We start from the raw sequence: 17148 nt of genomic DNA, 5'->3' as shown, positions 1-17148 counted from the left end.
CATGGTGATGACGAGCAGGAAAGTGTGGCGGCGTGGCGGAACTCTGAAGGAGAGCGGTTGAAGGATTTTGGCGTGGATGAAGATGTCGAGTTTTACGATGAACAAGATGATGACGACATGCCGTTGAGCGAGTTGCTTGCTAGGAAGCGAGCCGCTTCGATGTCAACTCATTGAAAGCTTTCATAGTCCCAAACAGAGTATGAATTTAAACAACAAAGGTTGTGTTTTTGTAACAATATATTCCGGTAATGAATGTTGCAGAGCTCGTGTGAGCCAAGTGAGGGAAAAGTTCTAATACAGAAATCCAGTAATAAAGGAATCCAAAGGTATCGATGTGCACATGTATACTGAGTCTCCCCCTCATATGCTCCAACCCGTAACCCGTCCCAGACCAAGATGTTGGAATGAGACCCTGCAAAGTACATATGCACTCTGGCACCCCGCCATATAACCCTGCATACGGCTCTCCGCATATGATTCACAGACTTCCCTTTCATACATTCTGAGTCTGGCCAAGAGAAGTCCGTTTCCGTCTCTTCGATTCCTCCTATCCGGTAGTCCCTATGCCGTACTAAACTCCTTCGCCAATACGCATATCCTTCTCTTTCTTCATTCTGACTATCGGAGCTCGAATCGACTAGTAGTCGGGATTGCCGTTTCCGTTGTGGGTATGGATCGTCTGGTACCCAAAGGCAGCTTGGTTGTCTTCGCCCATTTCCGAGTCCGTGTTCAGTACATGCCCCTGGCTCTCTGGGCCGCCTGAGTTGGGCCCGCCGGGCCCGCCTGCATACTGCCCAGTGGGTGGCTTGTTCTGATTTGCGAGGAGGGTCTCGTACCACCAATCAATACCAATAGTTCAGATAAACGTTTTCGCCAAACAATAGGCAACAAAAGAAGTATACAGGGGGGAAAGAAAAAGTTGGCAGCTTACTTCGCGGTACCGAGAGAGGTAGATCTTGAGAGCTTCCGAGTAGTTCTCGAAGCCGAGTGAAGTCATGGCGAACAGTATGTCCTCGCCGTTGACCGTCTTGCGCTTCTCTTGCTGGCATTTTTCGGAGGCTGCATACGAGATCAGTGGCTGTTTTCCAAGAAAGCATTTTGGTACATACCCTCGCTGGTAATGAAGGAGATGAACTCGCTGACGCATTCCTGCATGCATTCCTTTGCTTCCTTTGCTATCTTTGCGTTTTCTGGCAAGGCCATCTTCATGATTCGGGCGACTGGAGCAAAGTTACGTATGTTAGCATCCGAAGCTGTAGCGGCATTTTGGTTTGTGCTCTTTGGCGTGGATTGTGGCGGGGAAGTAGACGTGTGTGGAGAAGAGGACGACATATCGCAGGCTGCACGTCGGCGGTTTTTCAGGCACACAAAGAAGCCGACTGGCTGGGCTTGGATACGAAATCGCGTGATTCGACGCAGAGACGCGCGAGTGGAGAGTGTGTAGGCATCCAGAGACGCCCGTTGGAGCAATCCGTCGACGTGCAGACAGGAGGGTTGCGGTGCGCAAATCAAAACAGCGGGAAACAGCAAGGGAAATAGACGTACCATTGGCGATTGGAAGCCATCGATCTTGCTCCTTGACCTCGAATTCGTAACCTACTTGACCTGTGTTCTCTTCTGTGTTCCGGTCCATGGGCTGTTCTTCGTCAGGCGACTGGACTGGTTCCACACCCTCCTGCTTTGGGGGAGAGGTCGACATATTATCGGTTGGTTGCGCTCGGAAGCGTATGCGCTGGCGACTATTTCGTTGGCGACCACGTCACTGGGAGTAAACGACGGGACAGCTTGGCGACCGAATATGCAACCTGCGGTCACTGGTGTAACTCAAAGCCTGGAGGGGGAATAGGTTAGTGGCATGCAGGAGGCAGCTTGGGATGCAGCTAAGGAAGGTGGGCTCAACGACGGCGGCGAGCACGGCGGGCACGGCGGGCACGGCGCAAGGGAGGGCTTACTACTGAGCCTGATGACTGCCTCTGACTACCTATGACTGCCTAGGCCGGGCGCGCGAACTGTTCTGGGAACGGTGGGGCAGCGAGTCGCGATACTGCCGGTTGCACGCACGAGGCACAGTGGCAGGAGCGATGCGCGGATGTAGCAGACGCGACCACGATCGGGAGGGCAGGTGCGATACACGGGCGAGGAAGGCGTATCACCGACTGTCACTGACCTGCTCACGGCACGATACCGTGTGCGACGGGGCGGAGGGGGGGGGGGCTGGCGACTGTCTGGGGATTGGCTGACTATTCGACGGATATGCAGGTGGTAGCTGGGCTGGCGGACGGTCCGGCAAGAATCAAGGGCGTTATTCGGGCGCAGAAGGGGCGTGGGTGTTGTCGATTCGATTGCAGCACGCTGTGCCGTGGTTGTCGCGACTGAGCGAGGTGATGACGCGCCTGCCAATAGGAGTGCGAGGAGAAAGATGGGGAAGGCAGGTGCGAGAGCTTGGAGCTTGGACGTGTGCGACGATAGCGCCGAGTGGTTGCCCAGCGGTGGTGGAGAGGTTAAATTTACCGGCACCGGCGAATCGAAGAGGCGGACAAGCAAGGAAATTCGGCCAGTCAGAAATCCGTGTCCTGTTACCGTGGTAGTCCGCACAAACTCCGGCCCGCCCCGAACGGAGGATGGGTTCCCCGGGGACGGTCACTACACTATTCACCCCTCCATTCACCTCACTCATCACCTCACTCATACAGCCCGGCAGCTCAACAAAACGCACACATCTGCCATCGATGCACCATTACTTACATGCTTACCACAAGTCCCGGATCCGGCTCTGCTCGGCTACAAGCACCGGTATGCCGTCTGAACAGTCCTGCAGATGATGCCCCGGCCTAGCTGGCGATCCTACATGTGTATGCGAGTCGTGTCAGCAGCCCTCATTCGGCAGCCCTACAGACCTCACAGACTTCCACGCCTCCGCCCTGCTATTTTATCCTATTGGAGCACTTGTCGAAATTCGCTGCACCCGACACGCACACACCAATGCCCATGTCCATCGACTCCCACGCGGCAGGACGGCAGACCAGTTGAACGTCAGCTCGTCACTGCAGCCCGCATCGCTTCTGGCAGGAACATGTGTTGTCCAGACCAGTCCCAGCGTCATCCCCGTCCGTCTTGCCAACGTCAATATTGCTGTTATCGTTGGGCTCAACTGCATACGGAATGCCTGAGACAGCCTTGCTCAGGCTTCACTAATCCCTCAGACAATGACGTTGTCAGCATCCACCTGCGACTCCACTCGAGGCCGTTCACCGTCCTTTTGCTCTGGAAGAAATTGCCGGTACCCTATGAGCTACGTGTCCATGACCATGGGAACATGGTGCAGATCAGTGCGTCAGTAACAGTTGGGCCGACTGGCCAGCTCATCATGCAGATATCACTCCGGGTATTTGGAACACGTGCCGGGCCAACTGTCAGTTCCGGTACAAAGGTACGGCGCTCAAGCTTTTGCACTTGGTAAGCACATACGTAGGTGGGGCATTTATGATGCAATGATGTGCCTGGACCTGCTGTAGCTGGCTCATACAAGGTTCCTTTGGGGTTGTGTGAGGTATAATTGTTGGAGTTATATTATACACTGTCCGTTACCAGTCAGGCCACAATTGCCGTGGCAAGGCTGTGCCGCCTTGCTGTGACATGCTGTGCAAGACCAAATCATGGGGGTCTTAGTATACTCCGATCTGGGGCAAGCACCACACTTGATGAGATGCCGTATCCATCGACCCCTTTCTCAATAGACACGATTCTGGCTCCTGTCGTCTACCTACGCTGCCCCATGTGGCTCCATACATATGTCGTGCGCCTACCCTGTCAAAGGGGTGTTGTATGACTCGACACCCAACTATTGCCCTGGTTGTTGGACAACCTGGACATTGTTCTTCTTCTGTGTCAAGTTAGTTTTGCACTTCCAGTCTCGAAATGGCAGACGCACCTTCCACTTCTCCATCTCATCCTGTTTGAGCTTGTACTGCTTGACTAGCTCTTCTAGCGCCTTCTTTAGCCCATCCGAGTTGGTCTGCAAGATAGGCACCACTTCCTTGACCGTCCGCTCAGTCAGGACACCGTTGATCATGCGGAAGCATTTCCGGTCTCCAGACAATGGCTGCAGCGTCTCCAACACAAGCCTAGAGTACGTCAGTAGAAGAAAAATCTACAGAGCGGTGTGTTTCCGGGTAAAAGGGCGCAAGTCATGGAGGGGTGCGTATTTGCGGCAAGGCCACAAGTCTCTTTCGAGGGAAACAAGGCCGAGTAGCGGGACGGATAGCGGTGTGACGAGGAAATCTCAAAAGAGGGAGAAAGTGCGTAGATTAGTGACTTACTTGTGCTCTTCGGCTTCCTGCTCAATGTCCCCAATCTTTGACGCAATCGTCTGTAATGTGTTCTTGTAGTTTTGATATGTAGTTTGCAATTCTACAACACACCGCATTAGTTGACTTTCCCGTTGGAATTGGACTCGTATTCAAATGAAGTATACATACCCTGCTGCTTCCTCAACTGCGCCTGAGACGCCATAATTCCGCGTTTTGAGTGGCGAATATCAGATTCTGGTGATTTCAGTTGAAAAAGGCTGGTTTGTCGTTGGCGTGTGCTGCGGCTGCTGCGTTGTTGCGGGGAACTCGGAGGAGAGAGAAGAAGAAGAGACCCCAGAAGAAAAAGAATGTGAGAACACCACTAATATTCTGCGCACGCCGCTCAGTTAAGGGTCCCTGTAAGTGGCAGATGAACACGAGAAAGGAGAAAGAGAGGGTATGATTGCAGAGTGCAAGATGAGGTTTGATACCACAGTCGACGTCTTCTCAGGCTAGTCGTCGATGGTTGTCCCGCGCGCTCGGACGTCTGACTTTACATGGTTGCAACGATTCGTCAGGAAGATCGATGACCATTCATCTCCAACTTCAACATTGCTCACGACAACTCCACCGCGACCACAAAGCCACAAAAATAACGCTATATCGAGTACTTCCCCAAGCGCTGCGTCAACGATGCACCCCCACCTCCACACCGAAGAAGTCCAAAAGAGTGCGCCTCCCCCGTCCCTCCTTCTCCACCCCTCCACCAACTAACACACCCCACCCACAGACTGCGCCGAAGTCGTCGCTGCCCTCGAACAATGCCATGAACGCGGTTTTCTCTGGAAGTTGACAGGCAACTGCACCGATGCCAAACACCAGGTTAACATGTGTCTGCGCGGACTGCGACTGGAGCGCACGCGGCAGAATCGCGAGGAGGCAAAGATCAAGCGCGAGAAGATAAAGAGAGTATGGCAGGAGTTGGATGAGAACAAATGAGCAGGGGAGGGGGATAAATGTGAATATGGATATTGTACAGGCAGTGGAGGGTAGTGGAGTGTAAGATGAGGGAAAGGAGTTTATCACAGTGCTACTTGTACTGTTCAGAGGTTCAACCTCTCTTCTTCTTGTATCATATCATTCCAACAACTCCTGGCGTTCACGGAGAAACAGCATTGGGAAAATAGGGTAAGAACTATCCTATATCGACTCTTACTAAATGGCTAAGCTAGCTTTCACAAGCCATAAAATATGAACTACAACACTACTCATCATCTGAATCCTCACTCGACTCGCCAACAGGTGTAGTCCCAGCCAGAGGTGTGGTACCCAAGCTATCCAACCCCCTCTCTGTGATCAACCGGCCTCCCTCTATACCGTTCGCAGGCAAAGCGGGAAGACCTTGTTCCTGGCGTAACTTTTCGTACTTCTCGCCTGTTTCCTGTAGTTGTTCCTGGAGGTACTTTTTCCGTTCCTCGATGCGGACTTTGTCATCTTTGAGATCTTTGAGTTTTTGTAGTATCATGTTTTTTCTCTGCTGCTTCGTTTGGATGTCAATGGTGAGTCCCTCTAACACCTCGTCTAGGTCTGGCAAAGGTGTGATTCGTGGTGGAGTCTTTGAGCCGTCGTCTTCGTCTTCGATCTTTTGGCCGTATCTTCCTGCGCGCGCTTGAGCTGCGGCAAATGCAATGTTTCGCTCTTCATCGGAATCGCCTGAACCATCGTCTCCTGATGAGCCTTCGGCATCGTTGATGAGCTCTGCCATTTCCGCGCGCCGTCTTCGTTGCGCCTCCCGTTCTGACTTGCGACCGAGTGATATCTTGCCGTCTTCTACGAAATCGTCGAAGCCCTCTGCTATGTCCTCGTCATCATGGATCAAGCGCGTCTCTCCATACTTGTCTTTTGGTCGGAGAGATATCTCGTTCCTGTGCTGTCTGAACTCGTCTTCTCCTTGATCATCTGATGCCCATGCCCGGTCGTCATCATCGCGCGCATTTTCCTCCTGTGCTAAGCGTCTCCGTCGTGCTTTCTTCTCTCGGATCTCGGCATCGGTAGGTATTGCTGATGAAGAGTCGAGTGATGCGACAGGCCCGAATTTCAAGGCGATATCGAGAGCACGCTCCGTCTCTTCAAAAGGGTCCGCGGAGGCCTTCAGATCACTAGGTGTCGATGGTGTCGATGGTGTCGATTTGCGCAACTCCTCTATATAATCTTTGCTGTACTCGGTCGGCTTGCGTGCTTCTGCCACAAGTGGTGACCGCGCCCGCAACTTCGCACTCTTCTCCAACGCAATACGGTTGAGATTCGCCTTCTTCGGAGTTACAAGCGCGGCATCGCTCGAATCATCGCCCTCGTTCCCTTCCTCACCAGGGCCAAAGGATACCCGTAGGGAGGACCGCTTCTTTGATTTGCCAAGCACAGGCCGCTTGACAACTACAAGCCAGTTAGTGGGCAGATTCGCTAGCTTTAAAGCCTGGAGAAATGCGCTGCGAGTTTCCCCAATGTCAGAAAAGCTGGCAATGGCGACAAATATGGGACTCACCTGTGGGCTTCTGCACTTCGCTCTGCGAGCTCGTGCTCTCGTTGGACTCGTCGTCATCGTAGGAGCCAATTTTGCGCGCCACGCGCGTCGAGCCGGATCGTTTCATGCCGTATATTTCAGTATTGCAAAGACAGTCGGTAATCCCTCTATTACATGAAGCTTGTGGTTGTAATGGAGAAGTATAGACAGTCGCGCTCACATGTTCCTACAGCCCGGTGCACGGGCCCTCCGCAAAAAGCCCTAGAGCTACCTATCCCACCATTACTCTTGCTTACCCGTGAACAACCACGCGCGACCCAAGCTCCCACGCGACCAAGATAAGCAAAGCCAGTCCGAGCAGTCACCGGAAGACTTCGCAATAAACCTCCAAAGCTCCCGAACAGCTTTCTACCGCCAACATGCCTCAAGCACAGCCGGAACTCAAGAAGGTGAGTCCCCAAAGTCGACCCAAGCTACCACTTCCTAACCTCCACAAGTACCTCGAGAAGCGCGTTCTCGTCCAGCTCAATGGCAGTCGCAAGGTCATGGGTATCCTCCGAGGATACGATGTATGTAACCCCCTTCTCTCACCGCATACGGATCAAGCTAACCCGGCGCAGGTCTACCTGAACATTGTCCTCGACGATGCGCTTGAGGAGGTAGCCGGCGGTGAAAAGGTGCGCATCGGCATGGTAGTTATCCGTGGAAACGCCGTGGTCATGCTCGAAGTACGATCCCTCCCACTCCCTATTATACCAAGCACATTGCTGACTAGCTTTTCCAGGCGCTTGACCGTATCAACCAAGATGTACCCAAGATCGGACGATAAAGAAGCCGTATGCGATCCCGACGATTACCAAAATACCAGCGGTATTATCGAATAGGCGCATAAGACGAGGCAGACTGGCTGATTATGGATATTACAAGGCGCATTGGCGTTTGAGGCGCGATCATTCACGGGTATGCCTCACTAGGCCCTTTTTCCGCATCCGCGTGTTCCGAGCACCAGAAAAATATGGGGGATCATTTACGGGAGATCTATGTTGACATATCGCTATCTACAGGACCACATTGTACCCAAATACCAGCTTGGACGCACTTCGTGGGACATTGGCGGGCTTGTATTGCAGAATAAGTCTCCCGAAAAAACGCAAAAGCTTGGGCTACTGCTGCCACCAACATCAGAGAATCTACAGTCCACCGTTACGGCTCCCAAAACTATTCATGGACTGGTCGCAGTACACTTGAAGTTTGATTGCTGACGATTCTCATATCAATGATAACATAGCTACGACTATAACTTTGCCTTTTCGTGATTGCTCATATACTCCTGCACCAGACTCCACGCGATTTCCGCAAACGGTGCCATCTGCTGTGCATACTCGTGGGCCTGGGCACTGCTCGCCTGCCTGAGAGCATAGCGAGCCGCGATTCCCTGCATGATGACCGCACCCCTATACGTACTAAATGCATCACCCCAGGTCAAATCTGGTCGCGGGTCCCAGCCCGCTACCTCTGAATACCACGCTACCAGCTGTTCGCGTGACGGTAGCCCAGGTGTCGCACCAGGCTGGAAACCCTTGTGTGCGCGTCCGATAGTCATGGCAGTCTCACTAGACGCCGTCACGTAGGGCTGCAAGACATTGTTCAGGTCAGAAAGTGGGTGGCCGATGGTGCTCATTTCCCAATCTAGGATTCCGATTACACGGGGTTCAGTCTTGTGGAATACGACGTTGTCGATCTTGTAATCGCCGTGGACGAATGTCGCGCGGTCTTTTGGCTGGGTCTTGGGGTCGCTGAAGAAAGCTACCATGTCGTCTTGATGTGGGATCTTGCCGACTGGCATTCCTGTCTCCTTGTCCTTTGCTGCAGCCTGCGACTGGGAGATTGTGTTGAAGGTAGCGATTTGGCGGTTGTAGAAGCCAGAGTTCTTCCCGTAGGAGGCGAGGTTTACGGAAGCCGGGGAGACTCGATGGAATTTCGCCAGGGTCGTTATGGCAGAGTGCCACCTGGGATTCAATCAGTATTTGAAGTTTACAGGTTATAGTCTGGGCATTTACATCTTTGTTCGCTCTTCAGGCGTCACATCTGGGATGGCTGGGTCCTCGAAGATGCGGCCATCGAGAAATTCCATGATGTAGAAGTCTGTTCCAATCACGGTCTCGTCTTGACAAAGACATAGCGCTCGTGGAATAGGCACATCCGTCTTCTCTAGTGCATGAATGATGCGATACTCGCGATCGACTCTATGCGCAGTCTACCCATCTGTTAGCCTTGCCGCAGTTGCCTAACATTCAAGTCATCGTACCTTTGATAGCAACTGACCCGGCGGCTTCTTCCTCATCACATATTTCTTTCCATCGTTATCTGTCAACTGGTACGTCGGATTCGACTGTCCGTATCCGAACTGTGATTCCGTCAGCCAAGCTTCCGAGCCATTCGGAACGGCAAACGCACCTGCTTTACATCGAGCGGAACTTTAATTTCAGGGATATTGGCGCTGATGTAGCGCTCTAATGAGGCGATATCGATGGGTTGCCGTACAGTGCCGGCCATGTTGGGGTACGCTGGCGAGGGTGCATGGTGGGCGCGCGCAAGTCATGTAGGTGGTGCGGTTGAGCTTCACCGAAGGTGCCTCGGCAAATCGTACAACATGGGGAAAACGGGCTCGGCGAGTCGGGAAGAGCTGCACCTCCGCCGCGAGGTGAGTCGGGGTAGACATGGGGGGTTTGGGTCTGCTGAACTTGTAATAACTTTATCGATGTTGTTTCTGTATAGTTACGAAAGTTCTATAATTAGGATTGAGATGACGAGACAGTGCTTCACGCCTTCTCGCGTTTTCGGATGCTCGTTGCGTAGCTGTCGAGCTTCCCGAAGCTTGTCTCTACAAAGTTTCTGCATATCATCCCATCAAGCATTGGCTTACTGAGATGCCTCGTTCCCGTACATTCGACCTTGCCTGAACTGAGAGCTTAATTGTCCGAACCCGGGACCCGCTCCCGTGCACGTGGCCACGCGTTACCTGGGTACGCACATGTGCAGGGCCCAGCTTACGTCAACAAACAATGAGCATGTACCAAATCCTGCTTGTTGGCATGCGATATGTGTTCTTATTCTTTGGATAGACCAGTTTAGAGATGAGGAGATGATGTCAAGGCCAAGGTACACGCGACATTCACACGTCAGAGAGGCCTCAATGTATGGTCCTTGAAGCGACCGTTACGCAAAGCGCACTCCCGCAGTATGTGCTGACTACATTTCTTTTGCTGGTATCCGCTCGACATTGCTGGCGGTACCACACTTTGCACGACGAGTCATGGGGGCTGCGGCAGTACACAAACAGTGCTTGGAGGATAATGAAGGAGATTTATGAGTGAATAGAAGGTCTGGGTATAAAAAGGAGTAGGGGGTTTCCCCTTAGAAAGCTGATCGCAATCGATTGGGCGGCGGTCGGTTAAATAATCATGCTCTGCCATCTCGCTGTTACAAAGTCCACTGGACCCCTGCTCCACCATCTCATCAAAACAAACACCGTCCTACTTTCCTTGTGACACACTACACAGGTTGGCCCTGTCAACAGCCGTCTGGCATGGCTTACCCGCACACTCCAAGGCGTCTTGGGGCGCGACCCGCTCTTCACCCCACTGCCTCATCGCCAAACCTCTCACTCAACGCCAGTAAGAGCATGGCCCGACAAGCCTCGCTCTCAGCACTAGTAGGGGGTAACTCTTCGCCCACATCCACCAGAATGGGAGCAGATGGGCGCGACATCGACGTCGGCGACACGGTCGACGTCCCCGGCGGAATGATGGGTGTTGTCAAGTTTGTAGGCAGCATTCGGGGCAAGCAGGGAGTGTTTGCGGGCGTGGAACTGAGCAGAGAGTATGCAGCGCGGGGCAAGAACGATGGCGCAGTCGACGGGTACGCATGCAAACAACGCAACAGACGGGCGCATATACTGATTCCTACGCAGCACACAGTACTTCAACACATCCATTCCTGGCTCCGGCATCTTTCTCCCTGTTCATCGCGCGCAGAAAAGGGTCTCTGCAGACTCGTCCGACTTCCCTCTTACGCCCACCACGCCCTCGTACCATAACTTTAGCCTGTCTACCATGGAGAAGCCCAGCTTCAGCCCCGACGATGCGCCTCCCCTGCCTTTGCCAAAGTTCTCACAATCCGTCGGGCCTGGTGTTCGCGCGACTAGTCCTCGCTCCAAATCTACCAGCGTACGGCGCCCTGAATCGCCCTATCGCCAGAAGCCAGGCCTAGGCGTGACTCCGGGAAGGAATGGCGGGCTTACGCCCTCTGGCTTCTCCAAGAGCGCAATCGGCGCACCACCACGATTCGCAAGTCCGGCACCCCCTCGTTACGCCAGCCCTGGGCCGAGAGTGGTTCCTCCACAGAAGCCACGAACGCCTGGCCCACAGCGATCATATTCGCGAAATAGCTCCCGTATTGGCCACCATGACACGATTGACGAGGACAACGAGACAACGCCGGTCGGCGCACAGCGTGGCAGCAATGACTCAATGTCAAGCTACAAGAACAGGCGGCCGGGCTCCCGACTTGGTTCCTCTCCGAACGAAGAGGTGCAGAGACTCCAAGCGCTTCTAGAAGAGCGCGAAAAGCAACTCAAGGAGCAGGCCTCCTCGTTGAGCGAGATGGAAGCAAGTTTGTCGGAGATTCAGAGCCTGATACCTGAGGATGGAATGGATATGGCCTCATTGCATAGCAACGAGCCCAATGATGTAGCGCAACTACGAGCACTTCTCCGAGAGAAGAACGATAAGATCGCCATGCTCACGTCCGAGTTCGATGCGCATCGATCCGACTTCCGAAGTACCATTGATACCCTTGAGCTAGCGAGCACCGAAACCGAGCGCGTATACGAGAAGAAGGTAGAAGATCTGCAGGAAGAGCTACGTGAGTACCAGTCACGCAGCGAAGATGTTGAGACTGTAGCTATGCAGTTGAAGCAACTAGAGGAACTCGTACAAGAGCTAGAGGAAGGCTTGGAAGATGCACGCAGGGGGGAGGCAGAAGCGCGAGGGGAAGTTGAGTTCTTAAGAGGGGAAGTCGAACGTGGCCGATCGGAACTCCGTCGCGAGCGCGAAAAGGCTGCGGCGGCTCTCAAGGGCGCGGGTGCCATGGTCGATACGCCTACAGCACCAGGGCAAAGGGACCTTGAGCAACGCGATGACGAGATCCGAGGCCTCAAGGCTATTATCCACTCTTTGAGCTCTGGTGGAGACGACCGTATCCGATCACCTCTACCGACCAACCCTGTCGACTACGAAGAACTTCAAAACGCCAAAGCTACTGCAGAACGTCTGGAGCGCGAGAAGGAGGAACTACGTGGTCTGGTAGAACGCAAGGCATACCGAGAAGAAGAACTAGAACGCGAGCTTGAGAGACTTAAAAGCCGACTCGGTCTCGCCGAGCAGCGCGCCAGCATCATCAGCAACGGCATGTCTGAGCACACAGCCACGCAAGAAAAGCCTGCTGAGCGCGACTCCAAAGACACGATCCTCAACTGGCGCGAAACACCCCAACACACGCGCCGCAACACCCCACCCACGCTTACCACCGTCCCCGACTCGGACGGCGGCCACTCGTCGGCAAACAGCAGCACCCTCTGGTGCGAAATCTGCGAAACAGGCGGCCACGACATCCTCAACTGCTCCGCCATGGGCGGCGACGCAGCATCCTCTTACTCGCAAGACGACCCCCTCCTCCGCAACGGCGGCAAAGACGTCCTCATAGAAGGTCTCCGCGGCCTATCCGTCTCCTCAGATCGCTCCCGCCCCTCGATCCTAAACCCTTCTAAACCCCCGGGCTCCGCCCCCAGCGCTCCCCTTCCAAACCCTTCTTTCAACTCCTCCTCTCCTAGCGCTAATCTCGTTCCTCCAAAGGGTGCCGCTATTGCTGACCCGGATAAGTGGTGTGCGTTGTGTGAGAGCGAGGGGGCATGATGTTACGGCCTGTCCTAATGAAGATGCCTTTTAAAGTAGAGGTTATGGGGTCTTTGATGCTGTCGTTTTGGCGCGAATATTTCTTTTCTTTGGAGAGGATGAATGTTTGTCAAGTTAAGTTTAGAGAGATATTTTTTTTCCTGTCGCAGCAGCAGTAGTGAGGGGATGTTGTGGGATGTTCGTCTTCATTCGTGTATGATATCCCTCGCCCGCCAGTCCCTCCTCGTCTTCCTCCTCCCTCTGCCGACCTCCCCTCTTCTCCCCCCCTTTTTCTTTCCATTGGATCCAAAGAGCTTCGTTGATGATGAACGCTGTCTGTCTGCCATAGTAGTACTGAGAAGAGAGGACGAGATGAAAGACGAAGATACTACCATCTATATAATATTTTTCTACATTTAGATTTTCCCTCTTACCCTTTTTCGTCCTTGCAATCTTACGCAACTTGTACGTTGGTACGATATCTACACTAGGGTGACTATGCATAGCGATAATGGATAGGCGTTGAAGAGAGGATACAGTAGTTTCTAGGCATCATCGTAGTAATGTAGGTAAAAACGTCAATGTATCCGTCGAACAACATGATCAGCATCACCCTTATAACAGACACATGTATACGAGAATATCTTCAATAGCTTCATACACACCACTACCCGAGTGCTTTTCTCCTTACAAGACAAATACACGGTAGAAAAGTCAACGCCATAAAACACCGCGATAGATGACCATGGAGAATACAATGGACGCAACGATACTAGCCTACTCAAGCCCTTTTGCCCGACTTATGCTTCTTTGACTTCTTTTCCTTGAACTTTTCCGCTTCTTTGTAGGCCTCTTCTACGGCCTCGCCTACTTTGCGCTTCTTTTCGCCCGTCTTGACGGCTACGGTCATGTTGGCTGCATTTGAGCCTTTGCTTGCTGCTTTGCTGACAGCGCGCTCGGCGTCTTGCCAGTCTGTTTCGGTGGCGCCGATTTCGTACCTAGGAGGTTGTGGGTTAGTTATGTTGCATGTGTTAGAGACAGGGAGTGGGAATATACTTGTGTAAAGGCAGCGCGTCAATCATACTCCTCTGCCTCTCCTTTTCCTCTTCTAGGAATTCGTCTCCGCCCTCTCTCAGCTCTTCTTGGAGATCTTTCTCTAGTGGCTGGAAGCTACGTGTGGGCACATTTCCATCTTGTGCGCCCGCCTCTGCCGCATTATCGTCGGTAACACCTTCCATGGCCTCGGGCAAAGTTTCCTCGACTGCGCGCTCGACAATGCCGCGGAAGGCTGTGGCAAATTTTCTTACAACCTTGACGAACATGGCCATGAGTTGGCTAGAGTTGAGGTTCAACTCCTTCTCCACATCTGAGAACTCCTTACGCTGCAGGCCGATAGCGAGTAGCAGCGCATTCTGTATGCCGCTGAGCTTGACGATGCCTTTGAAACGGCTAGTGAAATATAGAGTGGCGATGGATGGTAGCATGTCGAGGATGACATGGTAGTCTAGCATGTTGTTTGCATAGGACTCTAGACGCTTGAGGTCGAAGGGAGTGAAAAGGGCGTCTAATTCGGCTTTTGTTATTGGTGTTGCGGCGAGATCAGCGTCGAGTTTGGAGCCGGCAGAGGCGGATTCTTCGATTGAGAGTGAGGTTATTGAGGGGAATGTGCGGAAGTGGTAAGATAGTAACGACAGGAAGCGCTTCTGGAAATCCTTGGCAAATGCCGCGACCCAACTGCCGTCGGACGATGTTGTCTCGAGAGACCTCAGCATAATGCATGTGTGTTCGCCTGTCAAGTCGTTTGGCGTCTGGCGGAGGTATACTGGCACAAATGATGCACGTTTCCAGAATCTATGGAGCTGTGGTGTGAGACCGTAGGATACACCGACGTAGTCCAGTTTCGGTGCTTTAAGCTCTGGTAGTCGGGCAAAGAGCGGTGGCATCTCGTTTGCCTCTCGAATCTTGACATTGTCCTTGAGGAGTGATACCTCCTCCAAATCTTCTTCCGTGATCCTTCGCATCTGCTCTACTTCCTGGGGCTCGTTTTCCGATAAGCTTGCGAGCTTGCCGTCGTAGAAATCGACCAAAAGTTGCAGTGCTTTTGATCCGTATCCCATGTTGGCGTACTCTGGGTTTGTCGCTATCCGCACTACACGTGCACCTGAGAGACTGGCAAAGTTTTCGTCTTGGAACTGCTGAGACACGATCCACGGAATCAAGTCACCTCCTGCACGTTGTCCTCGTCTCAAACTGTTAAGCACACTTTCCTTGCTGATCTGACCTTCAAGTGCTACCTGGATAACACAGAGGGGCTCGGGAAGCTTGCTCTCCTCTGTGGGTCCAGTGAGGACAAACAGTTGATGTGCAGGCGCATCAGACATGAGCTGGAGATCATTGGGCGTATTCTTGTAGTGACTTGCAACATACAGCGCCATCATCTTCTGTAGGAACTTTTCGGCGGCCGGATTGTAGGAAAAGAGGGTATCGCGGTTCACATGAAGCAGCTGACATTTGTCGGGGAATGGGAATCCTTGGGTGCTGGATTTCCGTGGCAGGGTTGCATCGAGACATAGGAGATCGTTCATCCATCGTTCAACCGAGTCACCTTGAGCGTAACGGATAGGTTCCGACAGCGTAATTTCCCGGAGCGATCTACTTGATATCGATGTCTCGGTTCCGCTCCTGGACTGCTCGCGAAGTTGCTGAATAAGCTTCAAGGAGAGCGATCGGCCAGTTCCTTCGTAACCATTGATAGTCGAAGCCATAAAGACGAGGTAAGGTCCCATGAGATTTCGTACGAGCGGTAGAGGAATAGCAGCAGCCTCATCAATGACCAGAAGCTCTGCCTGTCCGAGAACATGCGAGTCTTCAGGTTTGATGTATTGGATAACCTGTCGGTGCTGGCGGTGTAATTCGATACGTACGATGGCTTTGTTCTGCTCGGGTTGAGTGGACTGCATAATGGTGTAATCTTGGTGATCTACATAGTTGAGCGAATCGAATCCCTTGAGAATGAACTCGAATAGTGTCTTCAAATTCTCCGGACTTGGCGATGTGATGTAGATGTTGCTGTAGCCATGCGCGACTGCTGCTGCTACAGCAACACCCAGAGCTGCAGACTTTCCTCGTCCACGGGCCGCAGTCAGAGTAACCGTACTGCGCAGTGTCTTCTCCACGATAGCCTCTACAAAGGTCAACAGAGCCTTTGCCTGATCCACAGTCTTTGCAAGCTTGACGAGGTCTCCAGTAGGAGGAGTGTCTGCCAATGACTCCTTGATCTCAGCCAGCTCTTTCGCCTTTAGTGTCTTGCCTTCGAGCTCTGTGTCTGGTGGCGGTAGTTGCTTGACGTGCTTTCCGCCGGAAATGGGTAGCACGTTGAGCTCGTCGTCAACCACCAGGCAGCTGTCGCATTTGCCCAGCGATAGTATGAAGCGCTCATTGAAGCGCGCAACAACGTCGGTATGCGCCTCGGTCCGGTATCTCGAGTGGATATCCATAGATAATGTGTACAATTGCTTCAAGCTGCTCATGCCCTTCAGCAATAATATGACCAACCCGCCACCCTCTACTGTTTCTATCGTACGCGCGAGCAGATTCGGCGTAAGGGCTTCGAAATCCTGCAGAATGCACATGCCATAATTGTTTCCGAGAATCTTGTCGGTTTCCTTGTAGTAGCAGTACCGAATGTTCTGCGTGGAGACGAATAGTTCGAATGGGTCATCGGTATCGACATCGCGGACTCCTCGCTTGATTTCGTTCTTTATCTTCTTTTCGCGCTTCTTCCGGTGACTCGAGAAGCCCAGAAGCTTGTTCTTGTATGCCCATAGTACTGACTTGTTCAACTTGACGTCCACGCTGAGCAGAATGTGGTAAAGGTTGACAATCACGTCCTTTTGACGATCTCCGACAACTACAAAGAAGCTTCGCTTCTTTTCTTGGGCACCATTGCGGATCAGCGCCGGTATGCGGGAGTCAATGGCCTTCTTAGGCATCTTGAGAGCGAGCTCCGCGGGCGTCTCCGCCTCTTCTTTGACAGCGAGCTTGTATCGGGTAGCGCAATCAGTGTTTCACTGGTAGTAGAATCGCGGAAGCTTTTCGGCTTGTTTTCGGTAGATCGGGTCTTACTGCCCGTGTTGTGGCGGGATGTAGAGTGGTCGCAAAAAGTTCTGGCAGTCGCGAGAGCTTCCAGGGTTCCGAGAAAATAATTCTTATCGATAATGCTTTCGCGCTAAGAGCGCGCGCACGTCCTCATGTCTGCAAAATGTGAGCCGCTTTGGTATGTAAAAAATGGTCCAAAGTGGTCTTTAGAGATTTGAACTGGCTAATTAAACAGCTATACTAGGACATTAGGCGACTGAATATAGTCACATAATGGGATAGTGGC

General features: G+C 52.7%; 8 protein-coding genes across 8 annotated transcripts; 3 read left to right on the top strand and 5 right to left on the bottom strand.

The window, feature by feature from the left end:
- Positions 1 to 637: 637 nt before the first annotated feature.
- PtrM4_136950 (nuclear transcription factor Y subunit B-10) lies at positions 638 to 1699 on the bottom strand (the record flags this gene model as incomplete). Its single annotated transcript, XM_066109319.1, has 4 exons — positions 638 to 829; positions 932 to 1059; positions 1110 to 1220; positions 1546 to 1699. 4 exons carry the CDS (start codon positions 1697 to 1699, stop codon positions 638 to 640), a joined length of 585 nt encoding a protein of 194 aa, XP_065960241.1.
- Positions 1700 to 3841: 2142 nt separating this feature from the next.
- On the bottom strand, positions 3842 to 4512 carry PtrM4_136940 (GimC, Prefoldin, chaperonin cofactor; the record flags this gene model as incomplete). Its single annotated transcript, XM_001938243.2, has 4 exons — positions 3842 to 3883; positions 3932 to 4124; positions 4320 to 4410; positions 4479 to 4512. The coding sequence occupies 4 exons, from the start codon at positions 4510 to 4512 to the stop codon at positions 3842 to 3844; spliced, it is 360 nt and encodes a 119-aa protein (XP_001938278.1).
- A 470-nt stretch (positions 4513 to 4982) lies between these two features.
- Positions 4983 to 5288, top strand: PtrM4_136930 (Cmc1 domain containing protein; the record flags this gene model as incomplete). The annotated part of the gene is made up of 2 exons (XM_001938244.1): positions 4983 to 5019; positions 5080 to 5288. The coding sequence occupies 2 exons, from the start codon at positions 4983 to 4985 to the stop codon at positions 5286 to 5288; spliced, it is 246 nt and encodes an 81-aa protein (XP_001938279.1).
- A 265-nt stretch (positions 5289 to 5553) lies between these two features.
- PtrM4_136920 (TT-ORF1 domain containing protein) lies at positions 5554 to 6937 on the bottom strand (the record flags this gene model as incomplete). Its single annotated transcript, XM_001938245.1, has 2 exons — positions 5554 to 6722; positions 6832 to 6937. 2 exons carry the CDS (start codon positions 6935 to 6937, stop codon positions 5554 to 5556), a joined length of 1275 nt encoding a protein of 424 aa, XP_001938280.1.
- A 292-nt stretch (positions 6938 to 7229) lies between these two features.
- On the top strand, positions 7230 to 7639 carry PtrM4_136910 (LSM1, Small nuclear ribonucleoprotein (snRNP) protein; the record flags this gene model as incomplete). The annotated part of the gene is made up of 4 exons (XM_001938246.2): positions 7230 to 7259; positions 7308 to 7379; positions 7431 to 7538; positions 7595 to 7639. The coding sequence occupies 4 exons, from the start codon at positions 7230 to 7232 to the stop codon at positions 7637 to 7639; spliced, it is 255 nt and encodes an 84-aa protein (XP_001938281.1).
- Positions 7640 to 8104: 465 nt separating this feature from the next.
- PtrM4_136900 (aminoglycoside phosphotransferase) lies at positions 8105 to 9366 on the bottom strand (the record flags this gene model as incomplete). The annotated part of the gene is made up of 4 exons (XM_001938247.2): positions 8105 to 8819; positions 8871 to 9067; positions 9119 to 9217; positions 9268 to 9366. 4 exons carry the CDS (start codon positions 9364 to 9366, stop codon positions 8105 to 8107), a joined length of 1110 nt encoding a protein of 369 aa, XP_001938282.1.
- A 1249-nt stretch (positions 9367 to 10615) lies between these two features.
- PtrM4_136890 (CAP-GLY multi-domain protein) lies at positions 10616 to 12785 on the top strand (the record flags this gene model as incomplete). Its single annotated transcript, XM_001938248.2, has 2 exons — positions 10616 to 10731; positions 10784 to 12785. The coding sequence occupies 2 exons, from the start codon at positions 10616 to 10618 to the stop codon at positions 12783 to 12785; spliced, it is 2118 nt and encodes a 705-aa protein (XP_001938283.2).
- Positions 12786 to 13545: 760 nt separating this feature from the next.
- PtrM4_136880 (P-loop ATPase fused to an acetyltransferase) lies at positions 13546 to 16756 on the bottom strand (the record flags this gene model as incomplete). The annotated part of the gene is made up of 2 exons (XM_066109318.1): positions 13546 to 13762; positions 13821 to 16756. 2 exons carry the CDS (start codon positions 16754 to 16756, stop codon positions 13546 to 13548), a joined length of 3153 nt encoding a protein of 1050 aa, XP_065960240.1.
- Between the last annotated feature and the right edge of the window lie 392 nt (positions 16757 to 17148).

This window comes from Pyrenophora tritici-repentis, chromosome 8 (genome assembly GCF_003171515.1).
Source record: "Pyrenophora tritici-repentis strain M4 chromosome 8, whole genome shotgun sequence".
Classification (NCBI taxonomy): Eukaryota; Fungi; Ascomycota; class Dothideomycetes; order Pleosporales; family Pleosporaceae; genus Pyrenophora; species Pyrenophora tritici-repentis.
The sequence above is the reverse complement of the archived record's forward strand: the minus strand, read 5'-3'. Positions and strand labels throughout refer to the sequence as shown.